Source organism: Centroberyx affinis, unplaced genomic scaffold (genome assembly GCF_046629955.1).
Source record: "Centroberyx affinis isolate AG114_WGS23_722 - 3 ecotype Tasmania unplaced genomic scaffold, CSIRO-AGI_Caff_v1 ptg004430l_1, whole genome shotgun sequence".
Lineage (NCBI taxonomy): Eukaryota > Metazoa > Chordata > Actinopteri > Beryciformes > Berycidae > Centroberyx > Centroberyx affinis.
The window spans coordinates 18,359-43,981 of NW_027282106.1; the positions used below are offsets into that span (position 1 = coordinate 18,359).

Below are 25,623 nucleotides of genomic sequence, written 5' to 3' on the forward strand. Positions count from 1 at the left end.
CACTGGCATCATGCATGTTTTCACCTCTGAAGTGATTGTACCTGATTTATATGACAGGCCTTTAACCCTGCGTGTGCTTGTCCATCAGCATCAGGCAGAAAACACCCAAGGGCATGTGTGAGCAGGACCAAATCTGGCTCTCTGTCATTCAGTGGCTGTAACCTCCAACTAGAATGCACTCTAACAAATCACATTTATTCCTGCTCTGTTTGGAGTTGTGAGTCAGTCACACAAGGTGAAAAGTACTGTGGGTTGTATCCAATATAATATACTTCTACTTTATCTTGCAGCAAGCGTGTCAAATTGTTTGCTTTCTTACAAGATAAAACAACTACATCTATCAAGGAAAATCATGGAAATAGCAAGCAATCTCACCATGCAATGATTGGCAATTTGAACAAATCCAGACTGCATGGATACAATTCTCAACATTTGAAAAGGCCTAGAAAAACAATTCTGCTATTTATTTACATAGAAAGTGAGCTAATGAAATAGAGTGCACTTACATGCCTGAAAACACAATTTTCTAAAATATTGCAACAAAAACCTTGTCTCCATCTGCAGTCAGTACAAGACTACAGCACAATAGATTTATGTGGAAGTGGCCCCACTTACTGGCTATAAATAGTAGTACAGGATAGAATGGGTGGAGAAATGAGCTGGTGTATTCACTGTCTTGTCTTCACACATTTATGGCTGAGATGATGAATGTCTGCAGATAGTGGCTGGTTTGAGGGGAGACAAATATAGATTTAGAGATAATAAGATAATAAGGTTGGTTTACATGTAAAAATAATACGTTTCATGCTCACCATCCCCTATAAATAGGAATCCTAAAATCACTACCAAGTTGCCCTCATTTATTAAGAGCTGAGAGTAACAGGAAAAATAAAAAACTTTTAGAGCACTGATTATTCTCCCTACACTGATTAAAATATCTCTGTCACTCTTAGCTATGCATGTTCAGCATTAGATTAAAGGCCTCATTAGGTGGGCTAAATCTATTATTATGTAGTATTATATTATAGTATGTTTTATCATTTCCCATGTCTCAGGAAGCCTTGCCTTGCTTGATGCTTTCACCAACAGTAGGAGTAGCCTTGAGCCAGCAAGTTTCACAACGAGGGTCAAATGGAAGACAATTTTTTCATGAAGGGGTTAATTCTAATGATAATGTTCATGCTTGTTTTACAGGATCAGTGGAGAAAAAAAATACTCATGCATTTTTTTATTTTGAATATCAATATATATATATTTTTTCTGAAATGTATTTTCAAGTCTCTACAGAGCGCTAAAAATAAAAGTTCGTTTACTGCGTGATCACGTGACTCTTCTGTTTACAGACATCCGGAAAAACATGGAGGACACCACTGGCAGTAATCCTCAATCTCTTGGATTTACAGAGAAATTAAAATCTTGGCTCTCTTGGTCATGGACGTACATATGCTTCATTTGGTTCGGTATGGTGCTGATCATGATATACGTCCTGTGGAGCCCCTTGAAACTGCAAGAAACGCTTACCTCAGGTGAATAAATGCCATGACTAGCTAGCTATTGTTAGCCGGCTATCTAACGTTAGCTGGTAGCTAGCGGGAGCTAACGTTAGTTTGACAGTTCCTTGCTTGAGTGAGTCTAGCACAACCGATGCCAATAGAGGCGACTTTCTGGTTAGGTTCAAACCAAACAATGCAAAATCTGTAGCCAACTAGGTAGCAATGTCGCTAACTGTTAAAACTGTTTATTTTAGTTTCTAACATTAACGTTACCGTTTATGTAGTGAAGATTCAGTAGTTTATTACCGCCTTAACCAAGGTTGCTAGCAATTTGGCTCTGTGCTCACGATATACACAAGACAGGACATCGGGTGCACGTCTACATATCTGTCAGACAATATACCCACTACCAACACCCAATAATAAAGGCATTATTCTCTATTGACATGACAGCCATTTAACCAATATTGATTATTGCATGGTCACTACGCTGCAGGACACATGCTACTGGTATTGAAGATACCGTTCACAATGTAATGCATGGCTTCTTAACTTTTTACTGGTCAGGTTGCAGTGATGGTGCTAAACTGGCTATCTTCTGTTGTTTGTTCTTTCAGCATCTGTGTTCTTGAATACACTGACTCCTAAATTCTATGTGGCACTCACTGGAACCTCTTCTCTCATCTCTGGACTCATACTTGTGAGTTGTCATCTCAGTTGTTTCTCTCGTTGTGGAAGCACTGATTGCTTAGGTTTCTGTTTTCTTTGGAAAATATGTCCTGTATTGGTGAAAGTAGTATTCGCTTGAGGGCCAGTTGATAGACACAACCATTTCATAAACACAACTTGCAATATCCTCCTCCTAAACTGGAAATAAGGGACCAAATTCAGATATGTGGATTCGTTTTATATTAGAATCACTATAAAATGTAGATCTCTACTAAAAAAAATAATTTATTGGAGGAACAGTCCATGTGCAGGTCCAGTTCCATGTGTGTTAAAACCAGCTCATTGTGTAGTAAGTGATATGATAGGAATGCGGTGTATAGACACTTATGACTCAAGTCATTAAGTTATAACTCAAGGACTCTAATCTACTCATAGCCTATTTGTAAAACATTTTGTCCTCTGCCTAATTCTGAGAATCCTCTTTGTTACAGATATTTGAATGGTGGTATTTTCGTAAGTATGGGACCTCGTTCATTGAACAAGTGTCAGTGAGCCACCTGCGTCCCCTCCTGGGCGGGGTGGAGAGCAGCTCAACAACCGGTCTGTTCTCGTCAGTTAATGGAGAGACAGAGCCTAGACCCAGTGTTTCAGGTACATATTTAAAGACTGTCATTTGCTTGTTCCAGACTCATGTTGATGTGTGCAGCAGTCCTGTGTATTTCAGAAATAGAGTTGAATTGCTTTTCCAGTCAGCATTGAAGTGTGGGAAATGCAGTCAAACTATTGTGCCATTGACTCAGTTAATATTGTTGGTTTTGTTTTATGTTCTGAACTTAATAATAATAGCAATGATATCATTCCTTTTTGTAGAGTGTAAGGTCTGGAGGAACCCCTTGAATCTGTTCAGAGGAGCAGAATACAGCAGGTATGTATGCCAGTAGAGGTATGAATCAGATGCTCAGCTAATCAAAATGCACATGGTAGAACTGCAGGGCAGATGCTTATAATGTGACACAGGTTTTGCTGAAAGTTTCTTGGCTACTTTATACAGAGTTGTAAAGGTATGATGCATCATACATATGCATGCTGTTGTCTTAAGTGCAAGGAAATGAACATTGTAAACTTGCAACATCAACCTCATTTGATTCATTGCTCACTAGCATGATATTTTTTCTTTGTGCACCACAGGTACACCTGGGTGACTGGAAAGGAGCCCTTAACATACTATGATATGAACTTGTCTGCTCAAGACCACCAGACCTTCTTCACAGGAGACACTCAGCAGTTAAGGCCAGAGGATGCTGGTGAGTTTTAATGACATACAGACCAAATCCCCAGTTTAGCAAAAAGTGGTGAAAGTCATATATTGCTCTTTGGAAGAAAACGATGCCTATTCTTTGTTTCACGTTTTTTTAAACAAAACACTGACTGAATTTCCTTGTGAGAGTTTTTCCCCGTTCTTTGTGAATGGTCACATGGAATTGTTTTTTGTTTTGAGTTGCTGAACTTTTGACTTGGACGTAGTGGATTAAATATCTCAGTGCTGAAAGGTTACATCTATAATGAGGCTGTGTTCATTGTCTTATTGCAGTGATGCAGAAGGCCTGGAGAGAGAGAAATCCTCAAGCCAGGATCAGAGCAGCTTACCAGGCCATAGAAATGAATCATGAGTGAGTTCTGTGTCGATAGTTTTACTCTTACATAGTTACGTGTTTTCTCCTAAAGTATCTATAAACGTACTGCAGCTCATGTATGGTTATGCAAAGGTGACAACAGTTGCTACTTTTACATGCCCACAGTGCGACTGTTGCCAATACTGCGATTAAGACAATAGTCTAATTAAGCCATTTACATTATTGTATGAACTGATAACTCCACACAATACTCCTGTTTACATGACTGAAGAATTTATTTTGATTATCCAGAGAGAATCGTGGAAATCAGTGGCATTTTTTTGTTTGCTAAAGAATTCTTCTTTCCTGTCCCACCACTGTCAAATTTTCCCAAAAAAATACAGCCATGATTCTGCAGTACCACATCATGTTGTTTGTCGCAGCCATAGGCCTATCTCTGCTGCAACTACAAAAAAGCCATGCTTCAGGTGCTACTTTTGAAGATGTATGGAATAACCAACCAGTTTGTTGTGCAGAAAAGCACTGTAAAGAACATAATGTATGTATTGTGTCATGCTGGGCACATGCACAACTTGATCACAGTTAAAGAAATGCAACTAAGGTCCTAACTGGTGTCTATTAATGCAATAAAAATCGGACTACTCCACACATGTTACTGCAATTGCGCTTACTTTGATTAAGAGCATAAACGCATCAATAGAATCAGAGTAGTGCTGTATACATGGGCTCTGCCTTATTCACATTATTGCCTTAATGGCATTATAATCACATTTTTTATGTGCATGCAAACGTGGCTATTGTGTTGTTGTGTACCACATCTTATGATGTTTTCCCTTTGAAAGCAAGGCTTTGGATGGTTGAAAACTTGTCCCAGTGTGCCTTACATGTGTGTGTGTATGTATGTGTGTGTGTGTGTGCATGTGCAGATGTGCTGCAGCCTATGTGCTTCTAGCAGAAGAGGAAGCCACTACTATCACAGAGGCTGAGCGCCTTTTCAAACAAGCGTTGAGGATTGGTAAGAATGGCTTGACATTTAAGCACTGACCCATGGCAAACCTTGAGGCGAAGTATTGGGGAAAAGCAGAAAACTAGAATATTGTAAGCTATATTTGAGGCCTATTTATAATATTTGAAGTTGGATGTTTCTCTTGTCTAAAAAGTCTTTGTTTAGTAAATGTCTCATATTTTCTGTTTGCCATCCATAGCTGGAAAAGATATCAACTTACTGGTGTACATTAAACGCCGACTGGCTATGTGTGCACGCAAGCTGGGACGGATTAAAGAAGCAGTGAAAATGATGAGAGATGTGAGTGTCTTGGTGTCCAAAACTCAACCATTACCATATAGCTGCTCACAGTGCTTGCTGATACAATGTGCTGCCTAAAATCTTTCTGATGCAATTTGTCAAATTACTCAGCCAGCACAAGAGGGTGTATAGTTTCCCTGTCATTTTGAAGAGGCTAGTGCTGGAAATGTTTCTAGTGGGGTGGCTTCTACACATGGATGCAGAATTGAACACTATGTACATATAACAACTGTATGGAATAAATCCAATACTTTTTGAATACATTGATGAGCTCTTGTCAAGTAAGTGCTTTAATTTATGTGGTTAGCAGAAATGCCTAGATGGGCTGCCAAAGAGCTTAATAGGCTGGAAAAGCCACAGTGTATTTTGAGGAAATAGCTCTCTACTGTATTCAAAACAATGCCAATACAATGATCCCACTAACAAACAGTATGTTAATGGATCATGCTGGATACTTTATGATAGCTTAATTATATCTGTTGGTGATTTTTGTTTTATCTCTTTACAGTTAATGAAGGAGTTCCCATTGTTGGGAATGTTAAATATACACGAAAACCTCTTAGAGGCACTTCTAGAGCTTCAGGCATATGCTGATGTCCAAGCCGTCCTTGCCAAATATGATGGTAAGACTGCATTGACCAAACAACTTTACAAAGTCATCATCCTATGTTCACACAGGAATTAACTCAGTGCTATTGAACGAACCTTGAAAATGCATTACTTTTTTTCACATTACCCCAATTTCTGCTGTCTTTGTAGACATCAGCTTGCCAAAATCAGCCACGATATGCTACACATCTGCATTGCTGAAAGCACGGGCTGTATCAGATAAGTATGTTTCCCTGTTGTTGATATTGTTGAAAATATCTGTGCACATTTAACCTTGTGTACCATTCAATATCTATTGGGCAATTAAACCTTAAACATGTGTATTGTCGCAGGTTCTCTCCAGAGGCAGCGTCAAGGCGGGGGCTGAGCACAGCAGAGATGAATGCTGTGGAGGCCATACACAGAGCTGTGGAGTTCAACCCGCATGTGCCAAAGGTTGGTCATTCACTTAATCAGCCAGCCAGCCAGCAAGGGCCCCTTTACACCTGGTATCAATCTGCTTCTCTTATCTGGAGTTTGTCTAGATGTAATGTAGGTGAATTACATTTACACCTGACATTAGAATACGTCCCCAGGCCGCATATTGAAATTGCATTTCTCTCTCCCTTGCCAAAACTCAGACTGCCACGCGACGCACGTCACTTAAAATTGATAGCAAACACCTCGTCTCGCTTGTTCCCCTGCCACGAGTATCTTGACAATTCATTCTATGCAGTTACCTGTATCTGAGCTGCCTGCCATCTGTTTGATTTGCAGTGATCCATGGCATGCATCAAAGTTTACTTCCATTTCTGTAGTTGCTAAATGTGAATTGGAGACACATTGCATTTACACTTTGATGTTAATATGGCCAGGTGAGTCTCTGACCACCTCAGGAGGTCGTTTGGTGATCAGATCATCAGTGCATCTTTGGTGCATTTACACCTGGATTTTTATGCATGTTTGCTCTATCCAGTTACAATCCGATCACCCAGGATGCATGTTAATGCCATGTGTAAAGGGGGTCACAGACAGTCAGTTAGTCAGATGGGCAAGCAACCAGACAGACAATCAGACACTGAAAGATGAGCAATCTAGGCTACAACTGATGGGGCAACTTTCAGATAGAGACGCCTCCACACCTGACATATTGTCTCTTACCAGCAGGTGTCAGTGTAGGTCTTCATAGATCATGACCTGGTTCATCATACCTACAGTGCCAGCTTAGTTGTTGAGTTGAAATCATATTCAGGCTCTACATCCTAGTTTTATCATATAGTACATTTGCCCATTCGTTCTGTATATTAGTGCGTTTTGGGATTTAGTTCATGATTTTTTTCCAGTGTAAGGGAACACTATATCTGATTGGCTTATTTGTCATAATCATCTATATAGTGGTGATGTCACAGGAGTCAATGCAGTATTTCTTAGTATGTGGTTTTGGAATCAAAATGAATCATGTGCCTGTTTCTGTATGTATCTGTATGTAATTTTCCTTCTCTTTACTAGTATGTTGTAATAAGCCTGGATCCCAAGATGGGACAGAATTTTTCATTTGTGCTCCAAAAAAAAAAAGTTTCAAAATACTACAGAATTGTCACAATATTACATAGAGCACAGATTTAGATATGGATTACAACTCCAACCTGGATATCTCTCTGGCCCTGCACATCAATTCCCACAGGGATTAGGCTTAGATGACACACATACACACACACACTCATACACACCTAGTTGCAGTTTTGTCTCCATTTAGCCTTTGTAGTGTGGTGGCGTTTCATCTCTTACACTCCTTTTCGGAGAGGGAGAGGGAATCGGTGCTTGTGTGTGTCTGTGTGTGTGTGTGTGTGTGTGTGTGTGTGTGTGTGTGTGTGTGTGTGGCAGTCCCAGGCAGTGAGGGGGAAGTCAGCCAGCCCTTTGATCCAGCCTTTGATTTTGAAGTGAGGGCCCTCATCTTCAGTGTCTTTCCAACTATCCCCCGCCCCATCTCCCCTTCCCCACCCTGCCCAGAGGCACCTCTCCCCTCTCATCATGCACCCCCATCCTCTCTCGTACCCTCTCATCTTTCTACGTCCCCTCTCTTACCTCTTCTCTTACTTTTGTTTTGGTTCAACTTTGAGCCAAGCAGTAACTCTGAAGAAGACCACAACTGCCAACTTTGTCAAAATGACTACTGGGAGCATAGGTGGAGAGCTAAATGATGATATGATCATTTGTAACAGCCCCCGCCCCCTCCCAAGACCTTTCACAGAGGATTATTGGTGAGCTCATCTTTCAGCATTTGACTCTGGCATCTGCTACTTACTCAGGCCTCATAGCAGAGTTATGTTAAGTTTTTGACTCACTGGATATGAAAACTCCCTCCTTAACACTGGAGGAGGGGGGTGTTTACTTTGTATTGTCAGGCGTGTCTGAATGAGTGCACTGGTAACCCAGGCATTGTAGGTATGGGGTTGCTCGTTGTCTACAAAAGTACGTTCTACACAGTGCTTGTGTACAAAGCTACCCTAGAGCCGAGTCTTGTTTCCAAAATAGTGTGTCTAGTTTCCCAAATTGTGCACTCGTTGGGAAACTTTCTCATTTTTATTAGCAAAAAAATATATATATATATATGTTATGTATGTTTGTTTTACATGATCACCGTTATCTTACAGAAATTAGAATAAAAGTAAGAAAAAGAAAACATAATTCACACACACATATATATGTGTATATATATATATATATAAGGTTTGGGAAGCTGCTGATCTAAAAAGTTTGGCATTGGAGATCAAATGAAATTGTTCACCTACTCTAGTTTAACAGAAGATTATGTAATTTTACCACATTAATTACACCTGTAGAACTATGTGTAAAAGGTGACTTAATAACAGAGCTTGTGGGTGTTGTTGCTAGAGAGAGGCCATAACAGATACCAGTGATTTACTGAACTAAAGCAAGCAGAGGAGAGTAGCCTTGGCTACTCTCTGATTTTTCTAAATACCCCGCCTCTCTCCAGTTTATCAACAAGACTCTATCATTTCCAATTCCGATGTTAACGTGCCACACCAGCCCCTCATCAATGTGACCATTTCTGCTGGACTTCGCCACCCTTGAACAGATGGAGTAATGGTGGGAAGAGATATGGGCACAAGTGGAGGTCAAGCGTAGTGTGTGTGTGTGTGTGTGTCGCCAAGCAAGCTGAGGAGATTATATATGAATATCATGTTAGGCTATATCACATGAGCTCATTCTGACTGCTCCAAAGGCTCTGCACACACCTCACTACCACAGCTGTTTCAGTGCTTACCCACCCACCTTCTCCATCCTCCTCCTACATGACCTCTCTCCCTTTTCCTTACCAGCTCCCCACCTCTCTGTTATTTTCCTCCTCTTCCCCCTCCTATTTTCCTCCTCTCCTCATCTTCTTGGCCCCTTTCCTCCTCCTACTCCTCCTCCTCCCCTTTCCTCCATCTGTCTGTCCATTCCAGTCAGGTCCTCTACCAGCCAGTGGTTAAGAAACTGACAGTCTGCCGGATGCTTGCATGGCTGATCAAGTGCTCTGGCCACCTGAATCTGCTTTACATTTACATTTACCACTACTTTGGTCCACACTCATTCATTTTAAAGCACTCAGGGCGACCCGATCTCATCTAGCTTGCTAGTTTACTCCATTTTGGTCGGCAGTTTCTCATCTCACTCCATTCTGGTTGACATTTTCTCATCTAGATAGCCTATCAAGGCCCAGAAACCCGGACCTTTGTTTGGTTTAGGTCTGAAATTGGCTTTTTGGTTTGTAAATTGAGACAAAGTAGCAGCCTTGGGTTTGTTCTGAATTTAGATGGATGAGGTTTGACTCCGACAAGGCAAAGGGGGTAGTTACAGGAATTGCATCTTAGTTTTGAATTTGCCTCATCCCAGCCTGCTTTGGAACAAATGCTGTTAGTTTTCTGCCACTTTCCAGTCCCTTGGTACGCGTTGTAGTTGCTAGTAGCTGTGTTTGCTGACTGTGTATGGAATTTTTTATCTTCGTTTGTGTTTCTATTCCCAACACCTGTACATCTGTATGTTCTTCAACTGTATGTGTGTGTTTGTCAGACCCATATAGAACGACTACAAGGCTAATGTCATTGTTGCCTGCGTGTTCCATTGTGTGAGGCTAAATGCCGCAGATTAGAATCAGAAGGCAGCTTATGAGTTATGCTCTGGGCTTATGACTGCCCAGGGATAAAAGGGGAACACATGAAACTCAATCCCTTCATCAAAGAGGCGACAGGGAGTGGAGAAGCAGAGGGAGGGAGGAGAGAGGGGGGGGGAGCAGCACGGAGGACTGAGGTGTCAGCAGGTCTAATGCCATGGCATGCCAGGAAGGACAGCTGAACGTCCAGCCGCTCTAAATGGTTAATCTTAAAACACATTGGACCCAGACCTACATGGGTGCGATATACTGGTTACTGATGATCAGCGATACACTTAAATGAAACTCAGGAATGGAGGTTGAAATATATGTAACAAGAAAATGTGTCCAGGTATAACAAGCCTATAAGAAGAAATAGGCTTGGTCAGGAATTCGAAAAATGTCCCGTATCATCAAATTCAAAGTTTAAGTACTTATAGTTGCATGTGTCATCAAGGGAGTTCAAACATTTCAACACAATCAACAGAATATATAAACTTCACTGCATTTTTTGCTCAGTGTCTGTGTTGGTTAGGCCGGTTGGTTCGGAAGATTGGGCATCAAATGAAGCACACAAACCCCTACCTGGCATGCGAGTTCTTTGCGCACTCTGTCCTGCTGTTTTGAAGTGTTACATGACTGTGTTGTATTTTTTTTGCATGGGGCTTAAATGGTCAGTGACCACAAATATGTTTTTCCACAGAGTCACCCAGAAACACAGCTTTTACAGCAGTTGTACGGTACTCTATATAAGCAGTCGTGAGCAGTGGGCCTGTTTTCTCTGTAATGGGTGGGCTGGCTGGCTGCCCTCCATTAGTGCCGGGGGGGAGACGAAGATGGTGAGAGGTTTGGGCTAAGAAGAAAGGAGACAGAAAGGTGAGGAGGATGAAGGGGGCTGTCAAGTGTCTTAACTGGAGCAGAGAGAGGTAATATGGGTAAGTCAGACAGGATATAAGTGAGAAGGGCAAACAAGCAGCCTCTGACTGTCACTGTAGCTGTCTTAAGCCTGTAATGATTAGAGAGGATATTGGGATGGAAAGAGAGGAGGCTGAGAGGAGGCAGGGCAGCCAATTGCCTGGCCAAGAGAAGGTGAGTAAGTATGAGGAGGATGGGTGAAGTGGAATGGCCACACTGCTTGGCCGGTTGCCTCCTTGGTTGAGCCTGTAGTAATGAGGGTGAGGAAGTGGTGAGTGAGGCGCGGGCGACAGAGGGTTGGGTTCGGCCTGGCAAGCTGGCTGGCTGGCCTGGCTTGGCTGAGTCTATAATAATAGAATAAACATCTGAGGGATGGGGCTATGGGACTGCAATGAGGTAGAGCTGTAGTGTGTTGGATGGTGACTGATGATTGGGCTGGAAGAGAAAAAGTTATATGTGAACAGGGACTGCTTGCCTGTCTGAGCTTATGATTATGGACGAGAGAAGAGGAATGCAGTGAGGACAGACTGGGTTAATTGGTTTGACTGGCTAGCGGAGCATGGTTGCTGCTCAGGGATGGGAAGCCCAGGCTGGTTGTCTAGCAAGCTGAGAGACCATGGAGGAGAGGTGGGGTTAAGCATGGGAGAGAGACAGGGATGAGCGAGATGGATTGGCCTGGGCAGGCTGCTTGGCTGGCTGGCTGTGATCATGGGGGCGAGAGTGGAGACAGAGGATAAGGTAGGGGGGAGATGGGTGAAGCAGCGTGGTCGGGCTGGCTGACTGGCTGGCTGACTGAGCCTGTGACCATGGAAGGGATTAGACAGGATTAGCTGTGGGGTAACCTTCCCAAAGTGTCAGTCTGAGATCCAGAGCACTGTGAAGCTGGCCGCCTGGGAATCCAGCCCAGGGGGGCCCCAGCCCCACACACTGGATTAGTTTAACACAGACCCCTGCCACACTGGGCACCACAGACATATATTACATAGATTGGGCATGTTCACCAGTCATTTTGCACTCATCACTAGCTTACCCATGGACAGAGCTAGGCCTTAATTAACATATCAATAATGCAGAAATGTGGTACACAATACGCTTGTTCCAAATCTTTTTATTTCCTAGATCATGGTTCCCACTTATTTCAGAAGGTATACCCAATACCCAATCTATAGATAGTAATTCTGTGATGTGGGCCTATGTCAGCACAGTGGACTGACTGACTCACTGGGCCAAACTTGCACAGTAGGGAGAGGGAGCGGGGGGGTGAATGGGGGATGTTACACATTCATGGAATGAATGTACTGTACTGTAACAATAACACAGAGAGAGCTTTGGAAAGCTTTTCCCTCCCACCTTGAACAATTGCAAAACAAGGCTCTCAACAAATACCTCACATGAGGAAAATATGTTTTCAGTCTGCTGGGAGTTCGCAAGTGGGAATTGCACAAGAGGTTATAGTAGATGAAGTGCTAACTTAGAAACAGAAAGAAAAAGTGAATGAAACCATTAAATAATGTGATACTTACTTGAATTGAGACTTGTCCCCTTCAGGGAGGTCAGTGTGCAACAGCGAGAACAGCACCCCTGAAGCTGGTAGGGATTCAGTCGGGCAGATACTTGCAGAGATGAACCTGAGTCCAGGCAGGGGCATTGCTAGGAACAAGAGGTGATACTGGGCCCCATAACAATGCATCTATCTTAGTACAGTATCAACTTGCCTGTCTGAAGGGCCACCTCTTGTTTGGGACCCCCTCAAAGTATTCTTGAGATGGTATAATGGCTCAGTGTTTATTACTGTCGCCTCACAGCAAAAGGGTCCTTGGTTCGAATCTCAGCCCTGGTCCTTCCTGTGGAGTTTGCATGTTCTCCCCGTGCTTGTGTGGGTTTTCCTCCAGGTGCTCTGGTTTCCTTCCACATTCCAAAGGACATGCAAGTTAGGTGAATTGGAGACTTTAAATTTCCTAGTGGCACCCCTGGTTGGAGACTTGGACCCGGGTTACTGCAGTTGAAGGGAGGTCTCCCTACTCACTATGCCACCGTGCTGCTCCAATATCCTATTGTCCTAAACTCTTGCTCAGATACTTAATTTATCATCTAGAAATTCCCATTCCACTTTCAGCGACAGTGGTAGAGAGGGTAGGAAATGTCAAATACAGTACATTTCATGCTGAGAAGGTAACAAGCAAAAAGACAGGAGGAGGCAGAGACATATTTATTAAGTATTACAATTTATGAAGTTTTCCCATACTTTGATACTTCTGCATTCTAATATGCAGTGCATCTGTCTATCTCCCTCCAACCTCTCTTGCTTTTCCTTTGTCTTCATTTGATTCATAATCAACAGTGTGTAACAGCCTTGAATACAACAGCCAGCTTCCCTTTTTACAGTTTCACATTCAGTATTGATTGTAGTATTGAGTACCTTGTTTCCTACCTTTGGGAAATTCATTAGTCTAATTATCGCATACCACAAGTAAGAAAAGACATGGTCCAATACACCATATGTCAGGCGCCACAGAGTCGAATAGAATAGAATAGAATCTTTATACCTCTGAGGGGAATTTGTGTTGCACGTAAAGAAAGCTTGTAGACACAGTACAAACAGTGCTCATTCGTTACATAAATTACACAACTAAAAAGAGGTATCCAAAAATAGGTCCATTATGCTCATTCCTAAATCTCATTGCACTGGTTAAAAAAAAAGTTTGAATCTCAGTCTCTGTAGACATTCTTGGCAAAGTGAACCTGCATCTAGCTGAGTGTGCTGGGTTTTTTTTTTAAATATGCAATAAAGAGTCAGATTACAAACCTCCAATGTCGTGTCAATCTGCTTTGCTACTGTGATTGGTCAAAGATTTTGATAACTGACAACTAACACCAACCAATCTGTTAGGGTGAGAAATTACGTCAGTGAATCAGTCGACTTGCATCCAGACTCCTATGAATCACCATACAAATTGAAAAATTCACTAAAAACAGTTAAAACTGCAGTAAAACAGCACAAAAAGGGTGCATTAGCCAGTTCTGCTATGCTTTACCACGCTGAAGGACCGAATGGCATCAGGGTATATTGACAAGTGGTATTTCTTCCTCTTCCTGTATGTAGTACTTATTAGAGATGAAGAGCCTGATCCTGCCTCCAGAGCACATCCTGAAGAGGGGTGACAGCGAGGCGGTAGCATACGCCTTCTTCCATCTGCAGCACTGGAAGCGGGCAGAGGGAGCCTTAAACCTACTACATTGCACCTGGGAGGGCAGTATGTATTAATTTCTTGAATTGGTTCTGTTTAAAGTGAATTGGCTTCACGACTGTGTACGGTCGGAAATCACTATGATACATTGATCCAGCCTGGCCATCACAGAGCCACAGTATTCTCCTTGTGTACTGCTTTCCATTTTCATATGTTTTGTATGCACCCCTGCAAATACACTACTCAATATCACACAAGAGGGATACTGTCATACTGTATATCAGCACAGCTGTGATTCGGTCGGCATAAGGCTGCAGGCCGAGTGCTGAAGATAATCACATACAAAACAGCCATATAAACAAAGTTATTTATCAAGTATTGGTAATTAAAGGTGATGATTTTTGTTTATTTGTCTCCGCTAACAAAAACAGTTCCCCCAGGATTCCACTACCAAGTTTTGCCAAGCAACACATAAACTATTGGTATTAGATCACCTGTAAAGCAGAGTGATACCTATAGTAAAACGTCCCAGTGCTGTTTTACTGTCAGCACTCATAGAATGCGTCCTGTCCAATCAAATTACTCGACTGGAACTAACTGTTGTATAATTTTGATTATAGAATTGTGTCAGTTGATAGTGGTATCGATCAATGCTCTGTTTCTTAACATTCTAATGTTTCATTATAACCTTAATATTATGTCAGTGTAGTGTAACATTTTGCTACTCAGTTGATTTGATGAAAATTGTGGTCAGCTGCAGAACAACTTATTCTGGTCTTGAAAAGTGAAATATCACTTTTTATGGTTCAAAGTACTTGCTTACTGTACTGTATAGTAATGCTTTGTGTTACTCATCTGATCTTACGTTTCATTTGCTCCTTTGTGCTCCTCTCTCTCCAGCCTTCCGGATAATTCCCTACCCTCTGGAGAAGGGTCACCTGTTTTATCCCTACCCAGGATGCACAGAAACAGCAGATAGGGAACTACTGCCCTGTGAGTAGGAGAAGCAGCCGAAACTTACTTGCTGTCTATGAATGTGTGTAGTTGTGATTAATGAAACCCCCTCTCTCTCCCTCTCCAACATTTTTATATCTCCTACTCATTCTTTCTCACACTGACTTTCTCTTGCTCTCTCTCTTTCATTGCTGTTTCTTTCTCTTGTTTCCTCCAGCATTTCACGAGGTGTCTGTGTACCCAAAGAAAGAGCTTCCCTTCTTCATCCTCTTCACAGCAGGCCTTTGCTCTTTCACTGCCATGCTGGCCATGCTCACACATCAGTTCCCTGAGCTCATGGGTGTCTTTGCCAAAGCAGTAAGTACTGTAACTACACATCTCTATTTTCTACCCATTGTATCATTAAAAGTTGCTGTTTTGTATTGTGAGATGTATTAAATTGAGAAAGTCCAGTTTTCCATGGCAACAAATTAGCTTAGCCCTGAGTTTAGGTTGGCTGAGAGCTTAGTTCTGCTACTAATCTCATCTTGGCTCTTTTGTGTAAAAAGGGCTATCTTTGTTTTAAATGCATGTTGTTACTCCAATGTAACCTGAACCTTTTAACCCTGGTGGTAATTGCTGTCTTCCATCACTGTCAGCAACACTGGAGGCTCACGGGAGTCGTAGGCCTGCAAAGCCGCTATTTCCCTCCAAAACAAGCTGTAGTCCAATCGCAGCTATCAGTAATCACAGTTGAACAACACAAGCTTATCGCCATAGCTGAGTGGCATACAGCTTTCAAGAGTTTTAAGCCATGAATGTGTGCATGACTTCCTTTTACTGTTTATTTATAAAAGCAGCGTTGTGCCGTCTGTTTTTAGCCTGTTTGGCTAGCTCCTTTCTTTGCCTAATCCTTTGTTTATGGTCACCCTGTTTATTAGGGTCTGCCTTTACACATACTTGTAGCCTTGTAGCAAAAACAAGGCCACAGAGAACATCTAGTGCTCATCCTTTTGTTATGGGAAAGGTTGTGTGTAGATAGGATTTTTACAGCAGGCCAGGCGAGCCTGGTTTGTGTAATGCTCAGATAGAGTGCATGAAAACCATTGAGGGAGGAACACAGAGGCCCTCGCTGCCTTCTGAGGAAAAACAGAGATTTCCCTGAATCTACTACTCTTGGAGAGAAGATCCAAGCAAGGCAAGACAGGACAGTGGTGATGGCGGTGGCAGGAGTCTTCCTTTCCTTCATTTACTGCTTCCAGACATGGATAATATAGTGGCTGAATATGTTTCATAAATTTAATGGGATTAGAGGAGTGCTTGATTTGCACTTGTCTGGCCAGGCTAATGATCTTTCCACTTATGAGACTTTTAAAATGTCAAGTTTATCAAGCACACCTCAAGTAATTTCAAAGAGAAACCATATTGTAATGTTCTTGCCCATGTCTGACTGCCACTGTTAGATAAGCTTAGACAGCAAGGGCTAAGGCTCATATGGACACATATCAGCCAATGTTACTTGAAATGAGAAATCTATTTTCTAATTAATTAAAGTACTTTCACTGACACAGGTATCCAACCCCCAATTCTGTTTTCTGTTTACTATGCAGCCTAATACAGTGATTCTCAACCTTTTTCATATCAAAGACCTCTAATTTAGTATACATTAGAGCCACGGACCCCCATTTGATGAGATTTTCTCTTGGACCCAAATCTGATAATATTTTTTATAGTTAGATATGATTTTGTCTAGAATTCCATGACTATTTGTATTGTAGGTAGAGAGATAACAGTGAAACTATGATCAAAATAGTCATTCTCCTACATTCTCTAATTTGTTAACTGAACAATTCATCAATTTGCTGAGGACCCTCTGGACATTTTCAATAAAGGTGGTTAGTTTTATGTGTTGTGTGATAGGTTTGAGCGATTATCAGGGACTCTGTCTATTGGTTTGTTATGTCTTTTTACAGCTATGTTTGTCACACAATGTTTTGTCTGTCTAGCACAGGCATTCGAACGTGCAGTTCAATAAGGACCTAATAAAAATCCTACAGTCAGTGATTTCAGTAGATCTAAAAGGATATAGATGTAGGAACTTGCCCTGCTGGCAAGCATGAAAACATACAAAAACATGCACCTCATGTTCTAAATACTATGGGGATTTAGCAATCTTGTTAGAACGGCTGACCCAGAATCACTGGCCAGGTCTATTTGGTCTATTTCAGTCCTGATCGATACACACAGGCTATGTGGGTAATTGCAGGGTACAGCTAATATGCCACAGATGCTGCCATTTTCTGTTTTTAACTGTTAGTATTACAAAGTTAATGCATGTGACCATTTCTAGTTCATTAACAGCAGAAGCAGAAAAATGCACATCATGTAAATCAACATAGATAACGTCCTGATAGGCAAAAAAATACAAAATATATTTTTTTAAATTTGATTCACCTACAATCTAACAACACTGGGATTTTTAGCCTCACCTCTTCATGTGCGTCTGTGATCTGAATGGGAAAACGTTGTATGATCAGTGCTATTAATATATGACACGTAGCCTTGTTTCCAGCCAGGACAACAGGCTAAGGCCTCAGAGCCATTTATTCTGCTGTGAAATGTATTGCCTGATAAACACATTAAAGTGTTGTTTATAGTGGATTGAAGTACTAGGGTTTAAACGTTTTTGGGGTTTTGTTTTGGGGAGTTTTTGAGCTGGAGAGCTAATGCCTCAGTACAGGGTGATTGTGACTGTCTGCATTTTCTGTATTTACCTTATTTAGTCTGTAAAAGAGGAGATGAAAGAGGGGATTTTGTTGTGTTGGACTAAGCTCAATGAAATGAGTGCTAGTAATTTTGAATAATCATTTTTGAGAAGGAAGAAATGTTTTACCTCGAGCTTTGAGCCAGCAGATGTAAGTTCCACAGCACTGTTTGAGTGAAATAGCCCAATGGGCATTAGTAAGTAGGCTTATTTGAATGTTTTGCTTAAGGATTATCTAAGAGTGGGAAGAGATTTTATGACATTTAACTGAAGACTCATTCTGCTTTTCCTCCTTTTCAGTTCTTCAGCACACTCTTTGCACCCCTGGGTTTCTTCGCAGACAAGATGGAAAGCTTCATGCCGTCCAGTTTTTGGCACCAGCTAACACGAATCTGACCCCATCTCACACACACACATACACCACACACACACACACACACACACACACACACACACACACACACACACGCTAATACCACTCCAAACCAACAGACAAAAAGTGTTTGCTCTCCTGTCTTCAGCATTACTGTCCACTTGCTGCATTGTTACTGATTATGTTGGCTGAGGTTGTATCAACACAGCAATACCACTCTTAAGATGCTCTCCCACACTGTTCCAGCAGCCAGTTTCTTTTCCAAGAATACATTTAGCGAATACCATTTGCAAGGATTTCACAGGGTCATTCATTTGTCATTATGTTAGCACTGCTTAACAGTGGGAAATTTGAACTGTTGCAGTGTCCCACCAAGCCTGGCTCTGCCATTTTGGCAAAAATCACATAATGAATTTGTAAGAGGCCCTCCTGTATTGACTTGCTATTCTAAATGAACTCACGAATTGTAAAAGCTATAATTGTTTTTCCTGCCCTACTGTAGTAACTGCTGTATCTAGTCAGATGAGTTGTCCTCACCAGTGGAGGAATAGACATGTACATGGGGGATTCCTGAGAATTTTGTATGTGAATCCGAAAGATCCCATATAGGGTTTATATGGGATGGAAACCTGTGTGTCCTGTATGAACCCTCTGTGCCCCATAGCCATCCAGTGGGGCAGATTTAAAAGTTTGTGAGACCTCCTAAAAACAGAGCTGTGATTTACAGCCTTGGAGTGCCTGCAGTGTATACAACGCCTCTGCGGTTCAACAGTTGTTGCCATGGCATGACACCTCAGCACTATATCACTGGGGCAACCCCCGCCCCCACTTTTGCCACATCGAAATGCAAATGGGATCATCATTGGTCACAGTATGGCCTCTCGTGGCATCGCTCATTTCTACCGTTTACACCGCAGAATGCTACAGCTCGTGCGTTAGTCACCTTCTATTGACGGCGAACAAAACGTACAAAAAGTCACTCACTGCAGTAGTCATACTGAGAATAGCACAGCACAGTCGCTGTAAAGAATAGCTGCCCTACATAACATTACAGTAATTCTCAATATATCGGGGTTCTCCCTCAGTCAGGGAATGTTAGCCCCGACAAGCCAGCACATGCGTTGAGCACATTTGTTTAGTCCTGAACCATTGCTGGTGAAGATGCTGAATAGCAGTTGCAGATGGGGAGCAAAATGAACAGACCTATACAGGAACAGTGTACATAGAAAGAGACATATTTTACACAGTATGTATAAAATGTCTTTCACTTGGTACTCTATATCTGTCTATGTCTGTTCATTTTACCACATTGATGTTATGTACGGCAACTCACCGAGGCAAATTCAAAGTGTATGTACAGTACATAAATGTGCCTGTCAATTAAATATTCTTCTGATTCTGTTGTAATTGGCTGGATTCAGACCATTGTTCCCTTTGTGAAAGATTTGCTCTTCTCTGTTGTATGAAGCTGAATGTGGAGATGTACTGTAGCATGAGGACCTTGTAGCAACTGACCGATAATGTAATAACTTGCCAGAATGTAATAAAATGTAATATCGCATTATTACATTAACCTGCCATTAAAGGGTGTATGTGTAACTTTTGATTCAATAATATTGACTAATAATGTGATAATAATAAACATATGAAGAATGTAATACCTCAAGTTATTACATTATTTAAAAAAATATTACATCATCAGTTAAAAATGTTACACCTCTTAATGCTGGTTTCTTAATGTGATGTTATTACATTGTCCCAGCAATTTATTACATCAACAGGTTTTATTACATTTTTGACCCACTTAGAGAGACATTTTATTACATTCTTACAAGTTGTTATATTATTTGTCAGTTATTACATTATCAGTGGCTACAGCCCTAGCAGCAGAGTTCATGCCTCGGGGTGATATAGTGATATTGTGCTGACAACTCTCCACTCCATATGTGATGCTATTGTAGTTAATGAAGTGCCTTTTATGTCACACTAGCTAAACACACCGATTTGGCATTATACTGTACCTGTTGATGATGTCAAGTTTAGTGGCAATATTGTTCAACTTTGATGTTTTAGACTTGATAATTAATAGATGGTTTCAAAAACTGTGTAATTTTCTATTGAATTATTAATTGTCCAATGATTGTCCAGTGGTGGTTAGCATTACTATATATACCAGCCAAAAAAAAAACAAAGACTAATATGTTGATGTATTAGTATCCAGTCAACAGTGAAAAATTAGAAAAGGGCTTTCTGGTTATGTTGTAATGACACATACAGTGTGTGTTATTATGGTGCAAATTTGGATTGTCTTACTGACAACTATTCTCACTTGCAATATTTGAAACTAAGCCACAAAGACTCTTGAAGGCTTGTTTAGCATTTTCACTCCATTCTCTGGCCTGTAATATTTGATGGTTTAAATTCTTGACACCTGAAATGTCTCATTAATAGTGTTTTTGTGCAAGTAGGACTGCATGCTGAAGACAGGAGAATATTTGACCTTCTGTAACCCTGGGATGAGTTTGATTGTAAAACTCACAATAAATTGTTCTTTCAGTGTAATTTAATTGCATCTGTTATTGCATTGAAATTTTTGTTCTGTGATTCTCAGCATTGTTTTAGAGATTCTGGACTGGTATTTTCTGAATTCATTTTTCTACATTTAGTTGAATAATATTGGAGATAAAGTACTCTAAAATAGTGTTCTTGTCTGATAAAAAACCATAACAAGAGTAATTTGCTCAAACATGGTGGACAGGTGAATCACTCTATTTTCAACATGGGGTGAGGGGTGATACTTTATTTATCCCCATAGAGGCTTTCTGGTTTGGCCTGCCCCCCCTCCATAGTTCAGCTACAGAGCAGCACCCCTGGAGATGATAGGGGATTCAGTGTGTTGCTCAAAGACACTCCAGCAGGGCGGATGCTTGCCGACACGGAGGCTTAAACCCGGGTCCTCCAGCTGAAGGACGGTCTCCCTCCTCACTATGCCACCCTGCTGCCCTTGGACTACTGTTATGATTATACCACTCTGCCACCATCAGCAGATACTTTTACATGTCATGTTCCCAGTGAACCATTGGTGCCATAATTATACTTCATACACTTGATGCTTAAGTGGCGAGCAGCAGTAATGAAAATCACTTGCTGAGGACTGCTGATGGGTGCTCAAGTGTTGCCTGAGCACAGCTTCATGCTGCATGTGGAAATCTGAATCGCTGACTGACCTCCATACTAATGTCTTTAGAGTGCCTGAAAGTAAGGCTAATATAACATAGAAGATCGAATAGAAAGAAAGAAAGATAGACAACACAACCATAAATTTGAAAAAGGTATTGAGTAAATAGAGGTTGTCATGTCTTTTACCGTAAGCCTGGAGATGACAGACATTTATGATAGGCATATGTACAGAAATGTAAAAAAAAAAAAAAAAAACCCTGCTGAGAGGAATGTTTTGGGCACAGGCTTGTGTGAGAAAGCAGCCCATATTGCAAGTGATGCAATCCATCCCATCCTTTCGCCTGTTCATCCTCTCCTTCTGCAAACACCAGATCACGGCTGTGTCATGTCACACACACACACATATGCTAAAAACTCCAGCGGAGAGATGCATTCTTGACAGTTGACTCGCTAGATAAGGGTTTTTATGTGCTAATCCCCCGCCGCCAGCCCGGTAATCTCACCCGGACGATGAGCATGTTAATATACTATGAATGGCTGGGCCCGGGAGCCCCGCCAAGCACGTCCCTGAAGGTCATATATAAGTTACACTAAAGTCTCCTATAAATCTGCCTCAGGGACCCAAAGAACACTTGCACTTACTGCTTACTCAGTGCCTGCTTTCTAAGAGGTCAACAGGTAGGTGTGTGTGTGTGTGTGTGTGTGTTGTGTACACGTGTTTGCACATGAGGGATTTCTTTATATTTCCACGTGTGTTGTGCAAATATTACAGAAGAGTATTTGGGCCATTGTGGGTGAAACTTATTTTTTACCACAGCAGGGGTGAGGGGGGTAATATTTAGAGGAAAAAAGTCAGAAATTCTGAGATTCAAGTCAGAAACTTGCTAGAAAAAACATTTGCAAGAAAAAAAGTCAGAAATTCAGAATTTTTTTCTTGCAAATGTCTAACAAATTTCCTACGATGGCCCCAATACTATTCCGTAAAATATGAACCTACGCAGTAGCTTGGTGTGAAGTATGAGGGGATTATGAAAATATGGAATATTTCATTCCTTGTCAGCTTTAACCCACATATGTTAACTGATGATGACACAGTGAGCTAATCATCAGCTGACATGTCATGGCTTGGATTACAGTAAGGGTCACTCCTGGTACGTACATATGCAAGGGGGTATCTTTGGTACCGTAGGTATCTTTGTTGTTGTCGTGTCCAAGATGTTCAACAAAAAAGGCTCCAAAAAGTTCATCCAAATTAATTGATGACCCTCACGTTAGAACTCTTTCTTTATGCAAAGCAGGGTGACCTATTGATTAGTGAGACTGTGCCATAACCAAAGCACTATGGGTTTGATCTCCACAACAACCAATATACTGTATATGCATTACCAGCCATGTGTCCTGTCAAAGTGTCCTTGACAAGACACTGAACCCCGATTTGCTCATTCATTGTCAGTCACTTTGAATAAGTCAGTTAAATGCCTAAAATGTAAAATATAATGATTCTGGGTCATGCCTTAGAAATACAGAAGATAATTTATTTTCAGACAACAGTATTAAGTGACGAAGGCCCACATGAACCACAAGTAAAGCTTATAACCTTCAGTTTGTGGGAATTTTTTTCCTTTGTCCATGCTATAGAAACATATGTATGTGAGATAGCTCTATTTTACTCTTTCTCCCAGCAAAAAATGGGTATGATGTCACTTGGCAGGGACAATACACATGCTACACTATAGCAGCTACAGTCAAGCCCAATTTCATGTCCACATAAAGCTCTTAATTACTGCTGATAGGGCCAAAAGGGCCTTGTTCTAAGCCAAGAAAAGCACTGAAACTACCGGATCATTTTGCCAAAGATTTTCAACACGTTTGCCTAAATAGTCCAGAGAGTAACAATTTCTCAAAGTACACATATCAACATATTTCCCATATTACTGCGTATAGTAGATATTAATCATATGAGTGGGAGTGGTACAATGTTTCAGACTAGTTTGAGGAGGAAATAGGAAGGTTTTGCATGTAATTGAAATACCACTGAACTGTTCTGGAATCACTACAATTCATCATGACAGACTATTCTATTCCTCTCTTCTGGTGTCCCTGAATGTGAAACATCCCTCTGGGCCTTACTGTTAGTCTCTCCCCTTGGGCCAATTTTAGCTCAGAAATGTTGTTACATTGAGATGCCCATTTGATATCACTATGATGGCACAGAATGCCAGCGATGCCGCCCCTGTTATTTTTACAGACTTCAGCTAGATCAAACGTTTGTGGGGGGACAAAGCCACTCAGGCCCTACAACCGATTTAGAGATCAGCAAAGCATTATTAATCCACTCCGCGCGTACAGTTTAGCTTCTATACAAAAAAATGTACTGTGTAAAGAAAAGTCCCTATAATCTCCATGATTAAAAAGCCTCCGTAAAAATACCACAGCAATTCAACTTTGGAGGTATTTTGTGATGTATTTGCCATTGCTGTCCACAAATCCAACATCTGTCAGTCCAGTTGAGTTAGGGGAAACAAATATAGTCTGGCATTACCTGACATTGAACTGACTGAACTTATAACATCAATATGGGGGGGTTGCATTATCTTTATCCTTTGAATCAGGGCTGAAGTATAGGAGATATACATATACACTGAAAGAGAGCGGAAGACCTCTAATGTGGGTGGCAGAGGGTGGATCAACAGGGTTTAATATAGAACCACTGAGGTATTTTTGGGCCATTTCCAAGGTGACAATACTTCCCTACCCATTAATACACACCAGGACTCTATGGCCATTTTCACACTGCTGTACCAAACCTGAACAGACTAAAAGCTTGACTTGGAACTAAAAATCTGACCCCACTCCTACCTGAATCCCAAAAGACTCTATGTGGTGCACGGGGTATACATTTTTTTTTTTTTTGTCAGATGAAATGTAACGATATCCAGAAATGTAGAGCTATTTTTCAATGATTTGTTTTTTGCCCTAACCAGACTTAAACCTACTCAAGCAAGTGAGAATTTCACCCTGAACCAAAGCACACCCAGTGTCCAGGTCCACGCTGTCCCAGTTGGGTCCTTTTTGGGTTCAGGAATAAAATGTTAAATTCTGGGGCGCCCTGGTTGCTCACCGAGTAGGGCGCGTACCATTTGGCTCAGGCCTTCCCGTAGCGACCCGGGTTCGAATCCGACCCGTGGTCCTTTGCTGCATGTTCTCCCCTCGCTCTTTCTCCCATACCTTCCTGTCTCTCTCTCACTATATCTCTCGAATAAAGCATAAAATGCCAAAAAAAAAAAAATGTTAAATTCTAGAACAGACTGAACTGAACAGTGTTCCGCTGGCCCGCTTCATTTATTACACTTACTGGAACTGGGGAATAGGAACAATTTTCAGGGCCAGAGCAGTGCAGGTCCAGGTCAACCCCCGCAGTGTGAATAGCTGTCACCTTTCTAATCTTTGAGAAAAACACAATCTGCGTCCTTGTAATTTACAATGAAAACAGGTTTTTTTGTTTGCAATTAACTTTTGACTCGTGAACGTTTGACACTGGTGTGTCATTCGCCTTGTTTAAAGCACTTTACTTTGGCTCTCCTCCTCATTACGTGGACGTGAAGAAATTTGTTGACTCTGAGCATCCCCAGCTTGTTGTCAGATTCATTTAGATCTTTCAACTCCTCAGAGGTTTGTGTCTCCAATGGCCTAACATGATGTCTGGCTGCATTACCAGATGTTGAAAAGTCAAATTCAGAGTTCTTAGCTACTCTATCGTTCTTTTTGCAATGTCTTGGCCTGGTTTCATGAAGTACTTCACTTCTCACAGACCGGTCAGAGCCAGTGACTGTGTGCACACTGGACTGAAAGCACAGTTGCATAAGATTACATTGTATGTCATGATAAGATGACAGAGGAAACATGCCATGGCGGCTTTTGTGCTGAAGAACAAATGATGAGAAAAACTCTGCTTATTTTACATCAGTCAGATACAGCCCATCACTGAGCAGCATACATTTGGGAATATAACAATGACAGGTGTGAAAATTACAATAGCAAAAAACCATCGTCTCAGTATGTTTTGCATATATTATAGAATAGAAATACTTTAATAGGATTTCTGTCAATATTCAGCTATAGTATGTCCATAGTCCAAACAGGAGTGCTGGCAGGAATTCTGGGGCCCCTGACAAGATGTGGCACTAAACCCCCCATCCTCTAATGCCCCATCACCACACCCGCCCCCCCCCCAAACCCCACCCCAATATGTCCAATTGAAAACACTTGCCTTGTCCCCCTACCTGTGGTGCCCCTGGGTTCACATTTGGGCTTTCTGCTCTTGTTTGAGTATTTTTTTCATAAACTGACTTTGACTTTGTGTTAGTTAGTTTGTGTTAGAGTTGCACTCATTTGGAGCAACTGTCCATTTTATGCTAAATGCT

General features: G+C 41.4%; 1 protein-coding gene across 2 annotated transcripts; it reads left to right on the forward strand.

The window, feature by feature from the left end:
- Positions 1-1,357: 1,357 nt before the first annotated feature.
- st7l (suppression of tumorigenicity 7 like) lies at positions 1,358-20,564 on the forward strand. Of its 2 annotated transcripts, XM_071543973.1 has the most exons (16): positions 1,366-1,526; positions 2,111-2,193; positions 2,654-2,813; positions 3,033-3,087; positions 3,351-3,466; positions 3,754-3,832; positions 4,723-4,820; positions 4,865-4,894; positions 5,002-5,102; positions 5,611-5,725; positions 5,862-5,934; positions 6,044-6,146; positions 13,865-14,015; positions 14,850-14,942; positions 15,121-15,260; positions 17,947-20,564. In XM_071543973.1, the coding sequence occupies exons 1-16, from the start codon at positions 1,463-1,465 to the stop codon at positions 18,040-18,042; spliced, it is 1,557 nt and encodes a 518-aa protein (XP_071400074.1). In that variant the 5' UTR covers positions 1,366-1,462; the 3' UTR covers positions 18,043-20,564. The 2 variants fall into 2 exon arrangements, with proteins under 2 accessions (XP_071400072.1, XP_071400074.1); XM_071543971.1 differs by lacking the exon at positions 4,865-4,894 and having other exon boundaries at positions 1,358-1,526; positions 4,723-4,811.
- Positions 20,565-25,623: the final 5,059 nt, after the last annotated feature.

Coding starts and splice junctions, on each gene's coding strand:
- st7l (XM_071543971.1), top strand. CDS start 1,358: ATGGAGGACACCACTGGCAGTAATCCTCAATCTCTTGGATTTACAGAG. Junction 3,833..4,722: donor GCCATAGAAATGAATCATGA/GTGAGTTCTGTG, acceptor GTGCATGTGCAG/ATGTGCTGCAGCCTATGTGC. Junction 15,261..17,946: donor TGGGTGTCTTTGCCAAAGCA/GTAAGTACTGTA, acceptor CCTCCTTTTCAG/TTCTTCAGCACACTCTTTGC.